General features: G+C 38.9%; 1 protein-coding gene across 10 annotated transcripts in view; it reads right to left on the bottom strand.

The window, feature by feature from the left end:
• LOC130193964 (adhesion G-protein coupled receptor D2) overlaps positions 1 to 24090 on the bottom strand; it is a 219405-nt gene that overhangs the window by 183857 nt on the left and 11458 nt on the right. For 7 of the 10 annotated variants that reach the window (XM_056414811.1, XM_056414808.1, XM_056414810.1 and 4 more), the window contains 5 exons: positions 22628 to 22730; positions 21036 to 21189; positions 20710 to 20843; positions 20074 to 20189; positions 17287 to 17407 (listed from right to left, as the gene is read on the bottom strand). In XM_056414811.1, coding sequence (XP_056270786.1) covers positions 17287 to 17407; positions 20074 to 20189; positions 20710 to 20843; positions 21036 to 21189; positions 22628 to 22730 — 628 coding nt within the window. Of the gene's footprint in view, positions 1 to 17286; positions 17413 to 20073; positions 20190 to 20709; positions 20844 to 21035; positions 21190 to 22627; positions 22731 to 24090 lie in introns of those variants that run through there. The other 3 variants (XM_056414813.1, XM_056414815.1, XM_056414816.1) reach the window with 3 other exon arrangements.

Genomic DNA, 24090 nt, shown 5'->3' with positions numbered 1-24090 from the left:
TACAAACACTAATTGCATTATTAGGAATGCACAATCCAGCTGAAAAGTTCTGTGGTGGTGGGAAATAAATTAGCCCTTATGCTACCATGCCAACAGAGCCTCCGTTTACAATTTATCAATGCAAGTGGGCCTAACGTGTGGAAACAGATATCTTGCATTTATTTTTGCATAAAGAGTGTACGCTTTGCTTGGGGAACAATGGGATGTTTACCATGGTCAATTCTTTTTGATCCTGTGTACCATGTGCATTCATATGCATACATTCGTCAGCATGAAAAACAAATTCAACATCACCTGACAGATACAAACACACACACATAAACACACCCGTACGTATACAAAGTAAGGTCTTAACCGAACATCTAGAATTGCACCGCTGACAAGGTTGTGTTGCAGTGCCCTTGACTAACAATGACAAATGGATGCAATATGCAAAGTCTGAGAAAGTTTCTTTTGGGTACAAAACAGAAAAAATATTGCGTTTGCTCCCCTGCTGCTTCCCAGCTGAGGTGAGCCGAGCTGATGTTAATAACATGTGTCCAGATCAAGAACTGTGTGGGTGAGAGTGTGTGTGCGTGTGTGTGTGTGTGTGTGCCCGTGTGTGATATGCGTCCATGGAGGTGTGAGAGAGAGACATTAGTTATACTTATTTCTAAATATGAACAGAAATATAGTGTTTTAATTCAGTGCATGAACCAGTCAAAGTTTCTTTAGCGAATAACCCCTTTTTCTCAATAAAATGTAAAAGATAACACTGCAAAAATAAATGCTCAATCTGATTTAGTACATTGTAAAGAATTGCTCGTCAAAATATCTTATAACAGTGCATATAAAACACATCACCTAACAAGTAGCATTTTCCAGCTCAATAAAATGTTGAAATATTACTTCTCATTTCAACAAATCTTAAAGTAACATTATGTAACAAGTGTACCTTAAAATAACAGCTTGGAAAAAATGTTGCCGCTACAATGACTTTTAATATAGCGATTTGCGGCTCCGCCATTGCCATCGGGGGTCTGTGGGGAAATAACTCCGCTATGTAGGATTCTGGAGCCGCCCGATCCGGGGCGGATGTACTTCGACCTGCTTTCTGGCAGTGATTACGCAATGTCATATAGTGCCACTCCACGCTCGCAGCTACAGTATAAGGGTAGCTTTTTTATGTAGCTTTTTGGTGTTGTCAACAATATTGTATTCGATCACACGTACTCCACATTCAAACATTTAGAAAACAACATATATAGGATGAAAACGCGATCGGTATTTCATCTAAACTAAATGTTGTCATTCTTTTGGTTATGTTGTAACAATTCGCCCTTAGCAACTCAATCAAGGGGAAAAGGTACAATACGCTAAAAAAGGGAATGGGCGGATCTGCGAATTCTGGTGTTAACTCTCTCTGCTCAAATGGTCGTAAAAGAAAAACACAGTCGATATGCGGAAACCCAAATGTTATTATATTAAATCAAATTCAATGCATCTGCAAGCCCCCAAAATGAACACATACACTACAAACAATCAAACCCACTCAAAACGAAGTATAATCCCCGGATCCCGACAGTCCCAAAATCTTTGCAGTCCCCCAAAACAAAAGTAAATGACTGCACGCACGCACACACCCCCTCCCCCCAAAAGCCGGCAAACAGCTGACCGACCAGGCGGAAACGTGGCGAGGCGCCGCGTTCAATCCCCGCGCTACTTCACCCTAGTCCGGTAGGTGCTGGGCCCAGTTCACAGTGTTCCTGCGCAGTCTTCGTATTAATGATCCCGCCCGTTGGTATACATCCAAAATAGAAACAGTCGCCGGATTGCTTCTACCGGGCTGCATCTATCGTAACTGTGTATTTACGACACTGAAGTAAACATTAAATACCTCAAAAACTGAAGGGGGCGCTAAAAGGGAAAAACTACATAATGGGGCTTTAAGAAGCAAATTTCAACTTGTTCCATTGGTAAATATTTTTTACATTTGACCTCCAAAAACATTTTAAATTGATTGTTTTTTTGTTTTTTCTTTGTTAAATTCTTTAATATTTTACAGGGGGGGAAAAGTGTTCCAATAATCCAATACAAAAAGGTTTCAATACTTTCAATGAAAAGTCAGAACACTTTTAAACTAAAAGGTGATTGGTCAGAAGTTAAAAGAGGATATATACCCTTGTCTTGCATGTGAGTTTGAGAGTGCATTTAGGCTGTATATCTGGTTCTATGTCTGTGTTCTTAAACACAATCCTGCTTAAACCCACGTTTCTGTGTCTGTATCCATGTAATTGTATATGGTCGTGCGTACACAAGTGTGTGCGTGTGCGTACCTGTGTGCTACAGCACCACCAGGGTAGCAGTGTCTATCGATCATGATAAACCGGCAGACTCGGCGACTGTCACATGCAATCACACTTCACTACGGTTCGCAGGACTTCAAAGTGAAAATGAATGGTAGTTCATCGACATGAAGACTTCATATATCTTTGTTTTCTTTTTTTAGCTTTTTCTCTTTTCTTTTTTGGAAGAGACTTCTTCCAACCCCCTTTGCTGTGAGGATCACATGTGTTTTTGTCACCGTCTGAAATGCATGGAGGATGCATGGGTATTAAAAAAACAACTTGGGTTTTCACTTAAATCTGACGGTTTGCATTAAAAAGGTTTTTGCGAGTTGAGCTTCGCTTTCCAAATATTTATAAAGTTCACAATTAAGATTACATTTACATACGGGAAAAGCAAATGTATGAAGGAAGTTGTGGTAGATTTAAAGCTGCATTAGGCTTTGTGTGACCACTAGAGGGCACAGAATGAGACAGAATGAGACATATCACCATATCAAGTTATTTTAGTTCATGTTATATCAAATAATTTACTGACAACAATTCAAGAGAAACATAGTAACATGGACATCCCTATTTATTATCACCTATCGTTTTTGAAATTACCTCACATTTTAGTATTGTTTTATTCTTTTTTTCCCATCTCTTTGGCTTGTTAGATATTTAACTCTTAATGTACAACTGGCCTTTGTGAGGGTGGCTGCTGATTACTTTTATATTTTTAACAGGTTTATGTTTTGGTTAAACAGGAGGGCCAAAGTGGCTAAACATTTAAGATTAGATGTTAATTTTAAGAACAATTATTCATTGTTGGACTTAAAGAAAAGAGCCGTACTGGATGTCAATTAAGTGTAATAATGTTGTCATGATCTAATTGTAAATCAAATAAATTATTGATGGTAATATCGGTTATTACAGTGATCAACCTTTTAAGATTGACATGTCTACATGGCATTAAGCTTTAATTGAACATGGCAAGTGTTTAATGTGATAATCATCACATTTGTAACCACTAGAAAGTCAAATGAGCCATAATAACGACAGTGCTGCAGCTGCTGCAACTCACTCGCACCACGGCAAGTATTGCTTTTAATCTAGTCATGACTCTGAAATGACACTGCTTTAAAATACTGTGGAGATGAGGCGAAAGGTATGTCTCTGTCTCTTTCTCTCTCTCCCTCTCTCTCTCTCCCTCTCTCTCTCTCTCTCTCTCTCTCTGTGTGTGTCTCTCTGTGTCTCTCACTCTCTCACTCTCTCACTCTCTTACTCACTCACTGTGCCCAGGTCCTGCTCTCACTCTCCAAGCTGTTTGATTGGCACATGCTTTCACCTAATGAGGGATAATTACTAAGGAAAACAAGTGGGAGACCACATCTGTTCAGTGTAAAAAGAAGTCCAGGCCTGGTGCAATCTGTCAGATGGGGCTTTCGGTTTGTGTGTGTGAATGTTTAACCCACGTACAACTGCTCCCAGTCCAGCACAAACTCAGAAGGACCCTCCCTCTGCCCCGTCCCGACAAGAAGCAGATTAATAGGAATCAGCATGTGGCTGTAAACACTCACAGGGTAGAGTCTATATGTATGTGTGCTGACACGCATGGGAAGTGACCCAGGGGGTATCTGCTGGGGACAAGCCAGAGGCCACAGCAGGAAGGGCAAGAAGCCAGTGGAGACCATCAACATCCCAATCAGGGTCCTGCTGCCTGAGCTGTTGTTTCCCAGCTCCCATCGACACTGTCTTGTTTACTTTTACACAATGCTGTAATTGTAGTAAAATACATCGGTAGCCGTCTTGCTCCCCAGACACCTCAAAACACGGCCAATAAATCATCTCTGCATTGGATTTACATTGTGCTAAACGAAGTCTTAATGATCTACCCATGTTTAGAGGTAGTAATCGTGATTGTTGTCCAACGGTAGTGCCGTAAATCAAAGTTGTAATGGGGCCCTTGTAATGTTTAAATAGAGTTACTGTCAAAAATTCATTGTTTGACTGGTGAAATTAAAATGTATCGCATTATCAAACGTATGTTAAATTAAAAAGATGTGTGTGTATGTGTTTCAACACTCAACACATCGTGATTGAGTTCGGTCATGATATACTGTACAATTGTTTGGATCGGTTAACCAGGATTTATTGTGACTGTTCCAGAGGTCCTTAGCTTAATTTATGCTTGAAGCTCTTGACAGCTGCCTCTCAACAAAGGATATTTCACATCTTGCTCCACTTAACCACTCCAACGTTAATTTTTTTCATTCATAAATAAGTATAGAAGTGATTTGATTATCATTCACACAACAATATTATCTCATTATAGTGATTAAATATCAAATTACATTTATACACTTTACATTTATAAATGTACAGTAACATTCTTTTTTGGGTGAAGAAATGCATCATTTCTAGTTTCGAGAAAACCAAGCCTAAATAAAGTCATTATTAAGGTTGATTGAGGTGTTCAAATATATTAAATAAATACTAAGTTGTCTTAAGTATTTCTGCTATGAACCATATAATATAAATGTATTTTAGTTTTTGATCATTTAAAAAACTATACAAACTGAGTAATATAGAATTCAAGCACAGTAGACCTTCACAGATGCTTCATGTGTAGAGCCAAACTATAACTCTCTAATTGTATGAAACAGTTTTCAAAAATCTAGTTTGCTAAAAATCTGTAAAACAAAATCACATTTTCCATCCATTGAAATAATCTTGAAAGAGAAGAGCGTTTATTTACTCTTGCAGCGAAAAGAAAATGTCTCTGATGTAAACTTTAACTGATATTTGACAGCCTTTTAACCTCCCGACAACCTCGGCCCCCTCCCCCACCCCATCCAACCACCTTCCTGCCACCCACCCACTAGAAGAACAACAGGGTTTTTGCTTTCTTGCCCTGTGCTGACCCAGTTCTCACTAATTACCCACAAAGTACACATCAAAGCCAGGCAAATCTACAGATCTGCTGCGACATGGCTGCGTAAGGGAAACCAGGATGATCCCTAACCTAGACCCCACCAGCCATCACTGGTGTGTGATGGCTGGTGTGTGAGTTGTGTGTGCACATGTGTGAAGTTGTGTCAGCCAATACAGAAGGCAAGGCGGTGAATTATAAATAGAACTGTCATTGTTTCGATGTTGGTAATTTCGGGTGTCGGAGTTGTTCCTGTGTGGGTTGGACAAGCGAGAGGAGAGGATCTGGAGAAGTGAGGACATAAAGTAGGGACTCAGCTGATGGGACAACACACCTGCTGACATGCCCACCATCGCAAACATTTTAAAAAATGTTAAACCATAACACTAAAACAATCAAAGCACGGGTGAAAATACAAACAAAAGAGTGCGTTAAATCTACAAATTATAGAACACTCACTCTCTCTCTTGCTTCATTCCTCCCCATCCACAGACACACAAACACACAAACACACAAACACACACACACACACACACACAGAAGTGCAGTCATACAGGTATGGTGAGGAAGGGGCAAAGGGGATGGTTTGCTTTCTTATGACTTAGGCTATTACAAAATTGAGCTGGCAGGTAATTCTAAGGCAAATAAATGCCAGCAGGTTTTATACAAGAGGGGTCTTGGGGTGCCGGCGTGAGCAATGACAGGAATTCACTTGCCTCTTTTGACAGGGAGCCTATTATTCTCACCGCTTTATTTTCCCAGGCCAGTTTTATTAAACTGATCTCTTTGATAGTATTTCATCCCCCCACTGCCCAAATCAGTTATTTCTCTTTTAAATTACATGCACTACTTTGGCTTATCCGTCTTTTCACACGCAGACTTAAAATTTACAGTAAAAGAGAATATAGTTTGATATTTTTTAACAGCTTCTTTCACCGACTTCTTTTCAGTTATTTTGGAGGGTACTCTGGTGACCATTTTTACGAGAGCTTTTCCGTACAAAAAACCTTGATACTTATATCTTGGATTAAGCCTCTGTTTGTACGAAATCATCCCATCAAGTATAGGTGAACATACAGCATTATGAAAATCGTATCTAATATTAATGTTGCTCAAACTAAAAAAAATCATTAAAAAAAGATACAGCTAAAGATGAAAAGAGACAAAAGGGAAAAAATAAGTACAAGTTGAGATAAAAAACACTATAAATACACTACTTAAGAAAGCTGTGCTACATCCTCATTATAAGTGCCATTTCAGATAAGCGTGGTGGGAGTCAGTGCTGACCTTGGTATCCCATTTGAATATTGTTTTAATGCCGCGGCTGGTAATTGAACATGCATCGCAAACAGTGGACTCTTTTTCAAAGGGAAAGTTATTTTCCCAGGCAATGGAAACGCAAACAATCGTGTCGTGCATTTATTTGTTTGTTTTTCAACCCCATCTTATAATTATCTGAGACACTAATTAAAATATGGATTTATAAATAAATCTCCATGATTTTACCTATGACTTCATTAACTTAAAAGTTTTTATCATCCTTCTGCATTTTTTGTTTTATTTATTATTTTTTAACAATTCTTTAAGCAATGGAAATCTTTTTTTGTATTCAAGCATTATTTGATCAAATTGGGTTTTTTTTTAATATATGCAATGCATACATTTTTGGTGCTTAATGAAGGCTACTGTAAACAAAAATATGTGTGTAGTTTGAGAAAGCATAAATAATAAGTTACTGCTGTATTTTTTTATTTTTTTTAACTAAAAACTATTCAGAAGTAACTAATGATGTATCAAGCATATACACTGTGAACATGTTAACCATTACGCATTTAGTACATGTATCCATTAAGTGTAAGTTTGTTCTTACCATGTCCTATTGATCAGTTTATCAGAGTAGTAATCAACATGAAGAATGACAAAAGCCAGATCAAATGTGTAAAATATATCTCAGAAACAGCATAATATCCAGAATCGCTTCCTGTCCCAATACATGGATAAACGTCACTCTACTAGAAAAGATGGATGCTGTTTTAACGTTGATGTGAGATACAGCCGACTGTGAATGAGAATGTTAAGGGAATAAGGTTCCTGCTTTCTCAAACAATCCGAAAATGAAAAACATTTCCCTCCTGCACGTGTGCCTCCCTGTATTCGTAAGGAAGTATACGTGTTCAGTGTGTGAGTAGGCGACAAGGACTGGGGAACTATCAAAGATGTACAGATGAAAGGTTTTCTATAAAAATAACCTTACTTTAAAGTGAACACCCTGAAATTACCAGTTTTTTTAATTTTAGTCGAAATGTGTATCTTATAGTCTGTAAACACTGTTGGAAAACGTTCAATCCCAAATCATTTAATCACATACTGTATTCATATCAGCTATCAATGAGTCAATATTAAAACATACAGATACATTTTTTATTAAATCTTTTGCATTTGTGGCTTCATTTTATTGTTCATGATGGTCCAACACATATGTCATTGTCTTTTCAGCTCAGTCAGCAAAAACATTATGGTGTGAATCCATGTCATTTCTGAGCAATAAATAAATGACAACAACATTTTAAAAAGTAAATATGGGTAAAAAATATCAGCCAATGCTCTCCAATATTAGTTTTATTATGAATCCTCAAATAGTGGGTGGGCCTTAGCTAAAACATGGTATAGCAGGGGGGGGGGGGAGACGAAGCAGAAAAGATGAGTGGACTTGACTTCACTAACTGGGAAACTGGATTCAAGTTCTCTTGATTTTGTTTTTTCTGCCAAATAAGAAATTAAAATAACTTCTAACTCCTTGGATAAGTGGTTACACACACTATTCACACGCACACACACACACACGCACAGACACAAACCCCACTATGCTGTGGAGGCTTTTGGCTTATGCTACTTTTGCACTCTACATTTTTGTATTACTTACCTGGCCAATTTATCAGAGAATGCTCTCGAATTATTTATTGGAAAGTGTGGGGTTATTGTTAGATAAAAGGTTGAAATTATAATTTGTAGGGGGAATATTTTTGTTTTGCCAGCTTTTTAGGACGTATGAACCACATTGCTATGAAACAACAACACATTCAAATTCCACCTGATTAATATGTGCCAATGTCAGGCAAAACAGATACCCCATTATAGATCCACTTATATGTGATTTATTTAGTTTTCTAGATCAACAACATAGATGGAGATGGCTTTACTCTGGCTTTTACAAGAGCCTCAAAACTGCAGGTTGACTCAAGGTAATATTAAGGGCACACTTTCTCCCACTTATAGTTTATAGGAAAGTTTTCACTCTTGTCTACCACCTGTTAGGGCCTAAATACCTAAATAAGAGCTCCCCATGGAAATCATCTGGCCTCAGATATGTTGTTATTTTTACTATATTTGCAAAAGAAATGCATAACAGGCAGAATAAAGAAATCACACATCTGGACAGGTCACAGGCTGGTTCTTACACATAAATATATTGGAATCAAGATTGATCATTAAATAGAGGCATGTCATTATTAACTGTAAATGTATTTTTAGCATAAGTATGCACCCACAAAGAATTGTATATGTACGGGTGACAATCAGAGAAAAAACAGTGCGGGATATATACATCAGAAGATGTATCTCATGGCACACTTGTCTTTTCAGTTGCACCCATTGTGTATTCTATGGGGGGCAGGTTTCCTTTAAGACAAGTCAATTTTCTATAAATACAGCTAATGATTTGGTCTTAATGCAGTTATAGTGTCATGGGATCATTTGTACGTGTATATGTATATAACCCACTTATCTTTTCCATGGGTAAAGATCTGACTGTTTGAAACGTTTGTCTAATTCAATGTGCAGATCACCTCAAGGGCAAGACGATTCCTTAACAACTAAATGGTTGTAAGCGTGGTCTAATGTCAAGTATATTATTGCGCTCTAGTTTATATTACACTGACAAAACAAGCTTTTTCTTATCTGGCTTGAGCTATACGGGGAATAGAACCACTCCTGTAGTATGAAAACAATTTGTAGTTACTGAGCTACGGGGCCGAGAAAAAAGAAAAATCACCCCATCTCAAACAATAGCTTCTGATGCCGTAAAAGCATTGCTTACTCACAACAAATCTCCCATATGGCAAAAATCAATAAGCAGAGCAACACTGTATTGAGCACATCTATATTGTGGATACATTCTGATGTCATGCTCCACTAGCCAAGTGTGTGAGAGTGTGTTTATGGAAGATGGGGGTTCTGCATTTGTTTCAGTGAAAACATTGAAACATCATTTTGGAGCCTTAAGTTAAATCTATGCCTCAAGTAAAAGGGACACTTTTACAGCCATGTTTCCTTTGCATTATTGGGTGTCTATGGCTTTAACTGGTCTGATGTGAACCAGTGCATTATTTCTAAACCTACTTTCAACTTGTGACCACGATACATTCATGGAAATTAAGATAATCCACTGATGGCATATATGACATAATGTTATGCAAAAAAAATGTTTGGGATATTATAGTTTGTATATATTTTAAGTTTTTTTTAAACTAATTGATCAAATTTGCTTGTTAATTGTATACCTGAAAGAGAGCTGTCCTTCTACAGCATGCCTATTAATAGTGAGACAGCTTGAAGCTGGTGACACCAGAAAGGGATGACAGGTCAACACTGTGTACCATTTTCTTTTGAAATTCTGAATTACTAAACTAATATATAATTACTGCATTCTTAATAGACATATACAGTGTATTTACTAAGATTTAACCCTGAGTGAAATGATACATTTCAATTCTAAAGCTTTAGTGAATGCCTGTAAAATCTCATTACCACACACCAGCCTGTTCATTTCATAAGAGATACAAAAGCATCATTGTCATCAGTTCCTGTGATATAAAAGACCTTAATGTGATATGAATGAAATGGCTCAGCTAAATTCTCTCATAGATTTCTCTACATCTTCACATTGTAATGACAAGGCACATGGTTGCCCTCCGCAGGCAGAACACTGACATAACAGGAATAAAAGGATACATTCTCGCCTGCAAAGTTCCCAAAACAAACCACAGGAACTCTCTCCAACTTGCAGAGGACAAACGTTAGCCCTTACATTTTCTTTCTGACTCTCTTACTTCCTTCACCTCTCTATTTTGATTTCTCACTCTCCTACTTTTCCTTTCCCCCACAACCTCCCACTGCAGCTCAAAGTTATTGATAGTTTAAAGTTATGGGCTAATAATAAGATGGACACTGCATGGCCAGGAGCCTATTATACCCAGGTAATAGATAGTGTGGGGGTTTTGAATGACATTGCACAGAGATTGGATGATGAAGGGTGGAGCGATTTATGGCCCACCCAAAGAGCCCCCCGTCCCTCTTCTCTCCCACAAGCGCACACACAGCACCCCATGCTATTTATCTCGAGCTTGGTAAGGAAGCAGATGATGCATGCCTGTATTTATGGTTAAGTTGTTCATAAAAACTACCGACTCAGAGTAAAAATTTAGAGTCGACTCAGAGGAACAGCATATCAACTCAAAACTATGTATGCACCTTGTTCATGTTGTCCAATGCAAACTACAAAAATATAGTTTTTGGTTTTTGATAATCTTGGTTTAAATGAAGCATGACATTACTGTATTATGATGCGTCAACCATTAGGCTTTCGAAGTATCTTTGAAAACCACTAAGTTCAACGTTGTTTGGATGTTGACGAAATAATATTTTGACTTCTTCCAAATAAACAAAGTGTCTTTTGACTTGTTAATGTTACTGCATTCTAGTGACTCCACACAGATCTCAACATGGCTAACGATGCAACTAAATATAAAAAAGAAAAATTGGTCGGGACAGTGTTATCAGCGTTATCGCTATATGAGAGCAGTGCACAGCTGCATCCATGTGGGGCCCGCTCACATGCACCAACAGGCACTAAACAGGAGCAGGCGGCCAGCATTGATAAGTTCTGATTACAACACACAGGGGCAAAGCAACTTACTTCTCTGGCCAGGTAGACGTCACGCTATTATTTTGCAAATAGTTGTTTGCCTCGTTGTATAATTATTCTGCGGACCTATTCTGAGAACCTTTAAAATTGATAGCATATCTCTTAAGCTGTATGACCTACTGAGGCAAATACAGTGCTTAATAATGAGCAGAAGATACATTAAGAAAAAAGCAAGCATGCTCTGTTGTCTTCTTGTTTTGTCAAAGCCACATATTTAACAATGTAAACAACTTCTGTGCATAACTGATGAAGTTTAATAGACACACGTAGTTCCTGGATGCTACTACACAAGCTGAGCATCGTTTGCCATAAGTTAATGGAACACAAGGAACAATCAAAAGCCCTGCTTGCTGAAGTTAGTGCAGTAGAGATGCTTTTATGCCGTGTCTACAGTATATTTGCTCAAAACAGCCTGCTCAGGTCTCTATTGAGAGAAATAACGACAAAAGCAGAGACTCTTCAGACAGTGCTGTCAGGATGGAGGGCAAAGAGGAGTGGGAGGGCATGAGGGAGTGCAATGAAAAAGGCTTGTCAACATTATCTGTTTTATTGATTTAACAGTAAAGGCTTGCCGCTTAGGCTTTATGTTGCTTTGGCTGGCCCCATTGAAAATACAACAGCTGCAAATAAAAAAACATTTCCGAAAAAACTTGAGCATTTTTATTTGTATCTCCTGCCTACTAGCACAGGTTGTGCATGGATTATTGTTAAGGCTTCCCACATGTCATCATCTTTATGAGTAGCCAGAAAGTTTGGACAATGTTAAACTCTGCTCTCTCTCTAAAAGGGATCAATAGCATTAAAGAGGATAAGACTGTCCTCTATATGACCAAGGTAGTCTATTGTAATGCAGTGTCTAATTACATATCGGATCATAAGGGAAAAGGGAAATACAATGAGACTACGCACAGATCTGTTAAACCAAGCAATACGTTCAGCTAATCAGCATGCTAACATGCTCAAAATGTTAATGCAAGCATTGATGTTTGGTTGGTATTATGTTCATCGTAATAAATTAAATGTGTTGCTTATACTAACATTTGCTAATATGCACTAACCAAAAGGTAGTGATGGGACCAGATGATGGAACTAGATGGAAGGTTTCGGCATTAAGATTATTACAATTCATCCTCTAGGAACTATAAATGTCTGTGGTTAATGCCGGTGCAATACATCTTAAAGTTGTGGGGCGATTCAGAAAAATAAAAAGACATGGGATCACCCATTTCAGTAGGATCCTGAGAGGGCCTAAATCTCTGTACCAGATTTCATTAGTAATATCAAAAGTCCTTTCCTGGACAGGGTTTCTCATGAGCTAATTATGGCCAATGGACAATAGGCCCCTGGACATGAAAAAGGCCTCACTACCTTCCTTACATAGAAGCAAGACATGCATTTGTTTCGTCTCTTTGTAGTCTTTATGCATCTCTCTATGGATGTGTTGCCGTCTATTTGTAGTCATTTTGCATCTTTTTGTCTCTTTGAGACTCTCCCTGGTTGGTACATGTCTTTTTTTGTGACATTTTGTAGGTGAAGGCCAGCAGGGGCCCTGAAACTGTGAGCCATGGAGTCCAAGTATTTGACGATGCTACATGTTTAAAATCAAACAAGAACAACACAAAGGTCTTCAGTTTCAATTCAATTCAGTATATTTGTATAGCCCATTTTCACAAATTACAAATTTGTCTCAGAGTTCTTTACAATCTGTACACATAGACATCCCTGTCCCAAAACCTCACATCGGATCAGGAAAAACTCCCAAACAGAGAGCAACAGAGGAGGATCCCTCTCCAAGATGGACAGGTGCAATAGATGTAATGTGTACAGAAGGACAGATTTAGAGTTAAAACACATTCAATGAATATGACAGAGTGTATTAATAGTTCGTAGTAGTCATATTCCACGATGGAGACCTCCACGATCCATCAGGCAGATGGAGTTAGAGGAGGAGTGGGCGGAGTCTCAACAGGGCAATGGCATAGTTGGTAGTAGGCATATTCCACGATCCAGACCTTGATGATCCATCAGGCAGATAGGATCTATGACGTCTCATAGGGTCCGATGACCCTATGAGACGTGAAGTCAAAAGGACTCCAGGGAGAAAGCAGAGTTAGTAATGTGCAATAGAGCGATACAAATTCATCCATAAGGAGAGAGAAAAGAGGAGATAGGTGCTCAGTGTATCCTAAAATGTCCCCCAGCAGCCTATAAGCCTATAGCAGCAGGTGCTTGGGTGAAAAAGCAACAAAAAAACTACGAAAATGATACTTTTCTTCTATTTGGCATGGTGTCAGGTATATTTTTTCATGGGAACAGTTCTCAATGCATGAGAATTTGCTTTTCCCATTATCATTCAGTTTGCTAGTAACCATTCTATCAATGCTGAACAGGCAAAGAAAAGACAAAAATGTCCTAGTTAAATCAAATCAAAAGGGGAACGTAACAGTCCTGCCCACACCATTTGAATTAGTGAGGGGAAATACAGCCACAACACAGCATTGAGCACTTGTATAGAAATTCCCCAGAACACACAGGATCTTGAGGATTGCCACTACGAGTTTCACTATACCCCATGCAGACTGGAGAGCAGTGGGGTCAACAAAGTGTGTCACCGGAACAGCTTGGTGCCTGGTAGGGTTCCTTTTGTGTCTTGACCGTTGAGGCTTAAAGACAAATTATGTAGCTCTATTATGCCGGAGCAGCTGGTTAGGCCTCCTGCAGCTACCCGAAAGCCCAGTCATCACACTGACAAAACACATTAAAAGATTGGGGGTTTTTTCATGTGAAGAAATGTATCTGCACAGTGTGCATGATCAAAGGATGGAATAAGCAATGTGCAATTATATGCAAAAGAGGAAGCACAAGGCAAGATGTTGATATTTTCTTCAAACTGAGAAGAAATATTTGAGAACCAGGTCTTAAAAGGAGGCCACCGTTACACAAACACAATCTCTTTAACAACTTACAATGAAATCAAAAGAGTCAAAAAGGCTGTCAAAAAGACTGATTAACAGGTAACAGACCAAGAGAGGTAAGAAAAGGCTAGCTTAGCAATTGTTGGACAGCTGAACGGACAGAGGCAGACAGACAAAATGCATGAAACAGAATACAAATCTGTACATGTGAAGTCGTATAATACCAGCCCATAATATCTTTCAGTATTAATTAGTCGACATGGAACAAATATAATTAGATGTGAGAGAGAAACAGAAACTATTTATGGCAACCAAGGGGCCTTGCTTAATGATCGAACTGTAGCTAAACCTCTATTGATTTTCTCGTTAAATATACAGCTCAATTAAAGATACATCTGATTAAAAGACGAGTACAAATCGCAGCGGTGGATCTGGACTGCCTGCCGCAGTCAGAGATGTTATCCTCACCTCCTCCTTCATCACTGTAGTGCAGGGGAGAAATAAGCTACAAAGGTATTATTCTTTTTCCATGTAAAAAAAAAATATATTTCACAAAGTTGTGACCATTTTCATATGGAGATATGATGCCCACAGGTATATTACTCCAGGCATAATTTTTTTTAATTTGGTTCTGTACTATACTATTTACAGTGCTTAAAAATATTCCTTCCTCAAAACATTTGAAAAAACAACCCAATGAAATGTAGCACTAAAAGCAGAAAATCAACACTGATGTGCCACAACAACAACACTAATGCTGACTTCTCAATACATAAAGAAAAAATTATTAAACAAAAAAATACAAATCGACTTTCCTTGTTAAAATGAAGCACCTGCTTAACACAAGCCAAACCAAGGCTCTTTTCCACCCTGTCTGCTTCAGCCTTGTCACTGACAAATAAAAACCTTGATGGTCTGTGTGCCCCCACCACAAGAGAAGGGAAGAATTACAATGTATAATGGAAAACCTTTCTGTTCCTCATTGAAGAAAAAAAAAGCGGCTTACTGTTTATAAACTGTTGGAGTTTATTTGGAGTTTCTCACAAGTTTTAGCTGTGACGTAATGTTGTCTTATATTTGTCCTACTTTATTACAACACATGGCTGATGAACTCAAGTTGTATGCTTGTTACCAATAGTGCTTCATCTGAGAGTGATGTGGGCTTCGAATCAGATATTTCAAAAGCCCAGTCAGCCATTTCTGACATCAGAAGTACTGTATATCCATATTTGTAAAATATGCACTCCTGCTATTCTAATTTCCTTATTGTGCGTACAGGAATTTAAATAATTAAATAATGACGTTCCAATCCCGCATTTAATGAATTGTAATATTGAGGCAACCCTTCTGTTGACATTTGGATCACAGGTGAGCAAACGACTATTGGTTGCTGCGGGGGACATACGTCCAGCCAAAGCTCCGCGTCTGGCTCGCGGAGTAATAATGACATTACCACGGCCGCTGCAGGTGCAGCTTTTGAGCCCTGAGGAGAGTCGGTTAGTGCCGATAACCTGCACTTGTCGAGCAGAAATTCTTGAGGGCGGGTTTCAGCCTGAAAGTGTTCGCAGCACACCAGTTGTTGTCAGCTATAGCATGCCAGTTGGCTTAGTCCAGTCAGCTCAGCTGACAACAATGTGGGTCAAATTGTATTTCAGCAATGTTCAACTGAAGTCCGGTATGTCTGTGAATACAATTCAAACATTTAATGAAAGACAGCATCATTCGAATGTGTCGATTCGCGGAATAAAACTAAAACAGACAACACCCTTTTTTTACACCGGTCAGACAGCCTCTCACCGCAGATTCACATCGAGCCAAAGCAATAAGTAATGCTATAAGAGGTTTTATTGCCGCACAGATGCTACGACACTCGATCATAAACAATACCTAATGGAAACTTTTGGTCAAAGTGCTTGAGCCCTGTTGCAATGCGCATTTTCATGTGTATTCTAGTCAGTCTGTTGTGCCTGCCCTGTCGAAATAAGTGTAAGCTGCAGTTCAGGAATTATATATTGTAGGATTGCATTCTGCGATTATGTTTCCATAATTACAGATTTTAACCATCACTCCTCAGTGAATTGCCTCCTTGGCGGAGGTCTTAGAACATTTTCTAGTTATCATTATGGATATCCATAATGTATTTTAGGAATCTCTTCACACTGACAGAAATGACAAACAGACAAAAAAAGCAAAAATGTCAATATTTGACAATACATCTTCTAAGCCCTGATGATTGAAGAATTATTGATATATAATATATCATTTATACATATAACCTTCAGTTATCAAGCTCCTCTTTTATGGAACCAGCTTCCACCTTTAGTCCGGGAGGCAGACACAGTCACCTCATTTAAGAGTAGACTCAAGACTTTCCTCTTTGACAGAGCTTATAGTTGGGCTGAATCAGGTTTGCCCTGGTCCAGCCCCTTGATATGCTGCTATAGGCTTATAGGCTGCTGGGGGACTTTTAGGATACACTGAGCACCTCTCTCCTCTTTTCTCTCTCCTTATGGATGAATTTTCATCTCTCTATTGCACATTACTAACTCTGCTTTCTCCCCGGAGTCCTTTTGACTTCACGTCTCTATAGGGTCATCGGACCCTATGAGACGTCATAGATCCTATCTGCCTGATGGATAATCGAGGTCTGGATCGTGGAATATGCCTACTACCAACTATGCCATGGCCCTGCTGAGACTCCGTCCACTCCTCCCCTCTACCTCCATCTGCCTGATGGATCGTGAAGGTCTCAATCGTGGAATATGCCTACTACCAATTATTCATACACTCTGTCAAAATCATTGATTGTGTTGTTACTGTGTTTTGATTTGTGTATAATGATTCATTCTGTACACATGGCATCTATTGCACCTGTCCATCCTGGAGAGGGATCCTCCTCTGTTGCTCTCCTGAAGGTTTCTTCCCTTTTCTTCCCCGTGAAGGGTTGTTTGGGAGTTTTTCCTGATCCGATGTGAGGTTTTGGGACTGGGATGTCTATATGTACAGATTGTAAAGCACTCTGAGACAAATTTCTAATTTGTGAAAACGGGCTATACAAATAAACTGAATTGAATTGAATTGAATATGGGTGCCTGTTTGTGTGAGTGTGTGTGTGAGTGTGTGTGTGTGTGGGTGTGTATGTGTGTGTACCTGCAGGGAGTTGAGCAGGATGAAAATGTAGGCCATAACAATGGAGAAAGGCACCAAGACACCACACAGCCATGTCAATCCGAGGATGGGCAGCAACACCAGCACTGCTTTCACTGCGGCCCTGTGCTCACACGCACAAACACAATCACAGCACAAGAATGTTAGCATACACAAATACATATGGCTAACACACACATAGATATACAATTATTATCAAGCATACACAACAAAGACCCTGGATTGGTTGACCGAGCTGAACGTGCGCCACACCAGATTAAATTAATTTTACAATCCCTAAAAATGTTACTTCCTCCCTGATCATCCTGAGCTTGATTCTGGGTTCCTCAACTTTTCAGTTTTGTTGGACAAAACTGAGCAGCTTTGGCAGGCTGGTTGTTCCATATACAACACTTTGCGGCTGAAAAAGCTCACGGAGTGACAACTTCCCACCTTAAATCCACCTTAATTCTGTTTAGAGTTGAATTATCTTCCCGCTCAGGTGACCGCCAAACCGCACCAGCTGTGTGTGTGTGTGTGTGTGTGTGTGTGTGTGTGTGTGTGTGTGTGTGTGTGTGTGTGTGTGTGTGTGTGTGTGTGTGTGTGTGTGTGTGTGTGTGTGTGCGTGTGCGTGTGTGCGTGACATGGCGGGCGGCAAGCCCTAGTTTTTTCAGTGGAGGAATGTGTTTGAGTTTCCAAGAGGGCTGCCACCCAGGAGTGCCAATGGTTCAAGGCCTGCTTTGAGAACCTTCATAAAGCACCTACTGTGAGCCCTGGTGGGCTGAGGTAGTGAACAAATATATACAATTTAACACAATTTTCACTGATAGGATCATATACAAGCCTGCTGGGGAAAATCTACTGGATCACTTACAGCAAAGTTTCACCCGGATGAGCTAACACCAGAGCCAAAAATTTAACACATTAGCAGACAGCAGTTATCGGGATCAACAAGATATTGTATAGCATTGCAATAGAAATAGTCACAAAGAACACAATTTAAAACAGTATGTTTAGCCAAGATAAACACTCTGATCCTCCAGCCAATCTGATAAATAACCATTTAGTCTATTGAATTGCATATATATATATGTGGTGCATAGAGTGTGACAGAGGTCACAGGTTACATAAACCTAAATTAATTTCCTCGTATATAGCAAAACCAAAATTCTAGTAAGAAAATTAGTAGTTATTTTGTTCATTATCATTCAACCTTAAGGTGCGTTCACACCAAAAGCGAAACTATTTTTTCGCGCGACCGAATCCCATGAAAAGTCAACGTACAGACGCTTGTGGCTGCGATAGACACGATATTGTTTGGGGCGTTTAGGGCGACGCGATGTGGCAGACGCGTTTACAGCGGCACGTTTTCAGCGGCGCAATGTCCGCCCCGAGTTGATATAATTAAACTTTGAGGCGGTCATCTCGCAACTCGGGCCAATCAGCTCTTGAGTTCCGCTCTCGTAGCGCTGGAAGCGGAAGTCTTTCAGACGTAACCGTAACTTCATCGGTGAAAGTGACCGAGCTGTGTGAGCCTACGGATGATGTCATGAACCCAAACACGAGGGCGTTAGTGTGTGGGATGTCCACCACAAATATAAAGCAGAACTAGTGGTTAGTTATTCTGGTGGATGAAGGAAATGATAACGGTCTTTACGGAGACGAGACACGGAGATAAGCCCCGCCCCTCGAGCATCGCCCCTCGAGCATCGCCCCTCGAGCATCGCCCCTCGAGTATCGTCTCGACGCTTATGGTGAGAACACGGTGAATAGTCGAGCGAGTAAACTCACGCGTTTTGGGCGACGCGAAAAATAGTTTCGCTTTTGGTGTGAACGCACCTTTAGGCAGCAACAAGTAATAGATTATTAAATATGAACTATGAAATCAAAAGTCATTCATAAAATAATTTATATATATATAGCATCCCAACAATGCTAGCTCATAGATATTCAATTCCGTGCAAATATATTGGAGATAATTCAAGAGTATCAATATTTGATTTTCTTAAAAGACAGTGTTGATCATTTCAGACTGCAGCTGCTAAGAGATGATATTTAAATGATATTACAGGTTTTAATCCCATTTTTAGAGATTCACCCACAAATTCTAAATCCTAAACATATTACTAAAACCTCTGCAACTGCTACTGTCATAATCCCTTACAATCAAGTCAGTATAAGACCCGATAGTGGCCTTCTCCATTGCTGCCCCCTCTCTCTCTCTCAGCACTTCAGACATTCTCCATCACCAGACCTCTTTCAAAACTGCACTAAAAACTCACCTAATTGGCTTTTACTCTTTGATGCTATTCATGTAATTTTTTTTCTTTGATTACTTTCTAAAGCGCAACACAAATAAACTGTATTAATACTATTATTATTATTAACATATAAATATTCAACTCTTGATTTCAGAAATAATAATAATAATAATAAAAAGACTGGCCCAACTCATCAGATAACTCAGATCTGAATTAGTTCTGTATTTTATCAACACTAAATAATACCAAAACACTAAGTTCTGATCAATATAAAACATTTCAAGTCGTTGAAGCTTGAAGTCTTGTATATGAAAAGCACTAATGCAGCCCTTTCAAAATATATTCCTATTCAGTTGGATAAATTAGGTTTTCTGTCCTAAAATGACAAATCCAATATAAAATCTTCCAGCTCCTTTTTATTTGACGCCCAGTGACTACAGCATGTCTGCTCCAAGGCCTGTGGACTGGGTGAATAATCATTTTTAAAAATTAAAAAAGAGGACAAATAGTGCCACCTTGTGGTTTGTACCTGATTTGTTCATTGGCTTGATCCACAGGACTGGAGCCCATGGCCAACATGATGGACCTTCTCTTGGCCGTGGATATGGTGATGATCACCACCCGAGTCAGTACCATCACGTTCACCTGGAATAAAGGAAAGACAAAGAAATTAAATGAGGCCAAGGCAAAATGAGCAATTGATAAGCAGATGAGGGGCGGGGAAAATACAGCTCAAAACATATCAATAGGTTTGAGATTGTGATAGAGGAAATAAATAAATAAAGTTTATATTAAACTTCCACTTTTAAAAAAGAAAATTGTGCAACATCAATACCATTTCCTGTGTAATTGGTAACCTTTCCAGTCAAACCTAATGTGAGACACTACAGGAAATAATAAAAAGTACACACTGGCGGAATGCGCCTTGTATTTGGTATTTTCACCATTTCTCATTTAATTAAAAACTTTAGTGTAAAATTATAAAATAATTGGAAACATTTGAGTTAATATGTGCTTGTTATTATCAATTTAGAAAACACAATTGTGTACTGCAATATCTTGAAATATGATTTAATCACGACATGATTCCACTGAAAGACGATAAATCATCATATTGAATTATTGCCCAGTCCTACGTGGAATGATTAGGAATTCATTTTCTGACCATGATGATGAAGATGACGGGCCCAGCAAAGCCCCAGATGACGCCATTCTGGACACTGAGCCAACAGTAGCTGTCGGCCGCGTATTTGCCTGAGGCTGATGCCAACGTGATGGTGACTATCAGAACCGGCAAACCTGGGGGGCAGTCAAATTAATTCACATTGTTAGATGTCTGTCAATTAACTCCATTGATCAATATGCATGTGGTTTTACATTCCTGATTTTATCAAGTTCTAACCCTAGATTACGATAGCATTAAGAATCACTGCACATGTGAATGGTAATTTGGCAATGTATTGATTGGCTATGTATTCATATCCGTTGTACCCCAGCCGATGAGATAGTAATACTTCATGTGACGATCTTCGCTGAGGTTGACTGCCACCACCTTGCTCCAGAGCAGCAGCCCCTCCACCAGCATCCAGCTAAACGCTGCCATGAAGAAGAGATGGAGCAGTGCCGCCACAAGTGTGCAAGCCACCTGCAAACACGGCAACACAGGCATGCAGACAATACACGTTACGTTTCAGACATTCAGGTTAAGCTCCTGAGTGACTTGCTTAACAGTAAAACTTAATTAAGTTCAATTGTCATGCCATGTCAAGTTTTGCGTGACATTTTTTCTCGCTCCAACAATCAAATTAAAATCAGCATGGCCACAGGGACGGTTGTGGAAACCAAAAAGACGTTCAGCTGATCAACTATACAGTATATTCTATAGAAATATGCATCGAGGCTCTACTTGTGTATATAGGTACATTTTTCATACCCCTATATTTGAAAAATTAAAGGATTGTCTGAAAAAACACACAAACAAGAAATCTCAGAGGTGAACGATGAATGAGGTGGAAATGTGTCATTTCCACCATTACAAAAATAATAGAACAAATACATTTGGTCTAATGGTAAGAAAGACCTTACAATACCTATAATATCGATTCAATCCCTTCAGCTGTCGTTATGTAACAACAATTCCTATGAAGGCATGTGTTGCAAAACACTAACTCCCTGGAGACTAATCCATTGTAAGTTGCTCTGAATTGGCTTAAAATGTTGTGTTCAAAAACCTTGTGAAAATCTTAAAAAATACCTTCCTGATGGTCAGTCAGTCTTTATACATATACAGTGAAACCACTTGATGAATTTCCAACAACTGCCCACCTGCCCCAAGGGTTAAGCCCACTCTGACATGACCTAGAGTCAAAGGACCAGGGGTCAAGCCGACGACAGGCTATTGGGTGACGACTGAGAGACAGAACCATGTGTCTGAGCTGATGGATACAACATTAGTGGCCACTTACGTAACATTCAATGCTTATGCCTTTTATTTACTAGCATCCCCAGTATGGATTTGGACTTCAAGTCTCATTAAGGTAGCTATTGAAACACATTGATGTTGGTTTCATTTAAGGTAGGCAATAGCTTCACAGCTATTTTCAACATTAGCTTGTACTGTAAATGCAATCAGAAGTTAAGTGGGTATTGATTGGATTTTATATTTTTTGTTAAAAAAATCCAATAAAATTGCTTCCTAGTATCTAAATATAATAGGTATCTAGTGAATAAAAACAGATAAGCACTTCAGTGGCACTTGAATGGCACATACTTATGGTATTTTTGTAGTTTGGCTTTCTTGAAGAAATGCTTCTTTCTTAATTCTTGTTGATCTGAGTTTGTAATCATGGTTGAATGCACTTATTGTAAGTTGCTTTGGATAAAAGTGTCTGCTAAATGACATGTAATGTAATGTATTGAAGCTCCCATTTTTTACTTCTGACTGACAGATTAGAAAATTCCATCAACGATCAAATCTGTAAATCCTGTTTTACTTTCCATCATTCACCTTCATTTGTCTCAATACCCTTGGTCCAACAACATTAAAATCCTATGTATTGGTACATAAAACCAGACACCTGTACCTTGTTGTGGATGGCTGAGCCGCTACACAGCAGAATCACCTGGGCACAGATCAGAGCAATGAAGAGGTTCTTATGGATGGAGGTTCTGTCAGATTTTGGGATACTGTGAACAGAAACAAGGGAATACTCCAAGTTTTTGTACAGATCTTGTGTTGAAATTAGATATGGTTAGAAGTGTTACTACAAAACAATGATGACAAACATTTTAACAAATGATCTGCTCGTCGAGTAGATTGTTTTGCTAACTTCTGATCCAACAATATGCAAACAGCCAAATGAGTACATTAAAATGTATGCAGGCATTCAGCATGCAGTATTTAGCAGTAATAATATTAGCATGTGAGGGAAGCATTATTCTTAACCCTCCTGTTACCTTAGGGTCAATTTGACCCCATTCAATGTTTAATGTCGGTGTTCTTTCGGGTCAATTTGACCCCAGGCTGTTTTTCACTGTGTCAAACATATAAGAAATATCAACTTTTTTATATATTTAAAGGGCTATTTAGGTAGTCAACAAACAAACATAAAGTACTTCACACTTAAACTTGGAAAACAATATTAATTCTAATAATTTTCTGGAGGTTTTAATTGCTGGGGTCAAATTGACCCCAAGGGTAAAATATGTCAGTAAATATAAAGGTAACAGGAGGGTTAAACATTGAATGGGGTCAAATTGACCCTAAGGTAACAGGAGGGTTAAAGCACAGCGGAGATTGACAATAATCAGTCCTTAGCTTTAGAAGTATTCTGTCATAAACTGAAGTAATAGACAAGTGTTGTGTGGCTGCTGACTGTCTGTGTTAAATGTAACAGCAATCCATCCAGTGGCAGTCAAGTTATTTGATAATGTATGTTTGTTTGTTTGTTTGATGGACGACACGATCGATAAATATTTCCATCGCTATATTGACAACAAATTGTAACAGCCAAGGTTATAAAAGGACCTGAAATAAATTAGTGCCATGAATGGATTCTCCTTGTTACACCTTGTTGACAGTGTTGCGGCATCTTTCCAGATCATGTTTTTAATGTATTCTTTACTTTCTGTTGTTAGTTTGAACTTGAGATTTGTCTCAGATATCTTAAGCTGAAACTTGCCCCTACAGTTTCAATTAGTTTTCCACTATGTGTCAGTGTTCGGCCAATGTATGATACATATTATCACAGAGGGCAGTGGAAATACGGCTCATGTCTCACATCACACCACCTCTGGAAACAAACACATATTGTCTTTAGATGGCATCAATAGGTTGAATATTTCCATTTAAGTTAACATAAGTTAAATGGACATGTGCAACTCTGTGTGAGTGTGCGTGCGTGCGTGCGTGCATATTTAAGGACACAACTGCATTAGCATAATACACCAGCAGTGTGTGACATACATAGTCACACTCTCTGATTTTAGGACAGTCATAAATCATCAGCGCAGCTCCTCTCAAGCTGATTGTGATCCCTCAGTGACC

The sequence above is a fragment of the Pseudoliparis swirei genome, chromosome 5, assembly GCF_029220125.1.
Source record: "Pseudoliparis swirei isolate HS2019 ecotype Mariana Trench chromosome 5, NWPU_hadal_v1, whole genome shotgun sequence".
In the NCBI taxonomy this organism is placed as follows: Eukaryota; Metazoa; Chordata; class Actinopteri; order Perciformes; family Liparidae; genus Pseudoliparis; species Pseudoliparis swirei.
Note: the sequence above shows the minus strand (reverse complement) of the source record. Positions and strands in the feature narration are given on the sequence as shown.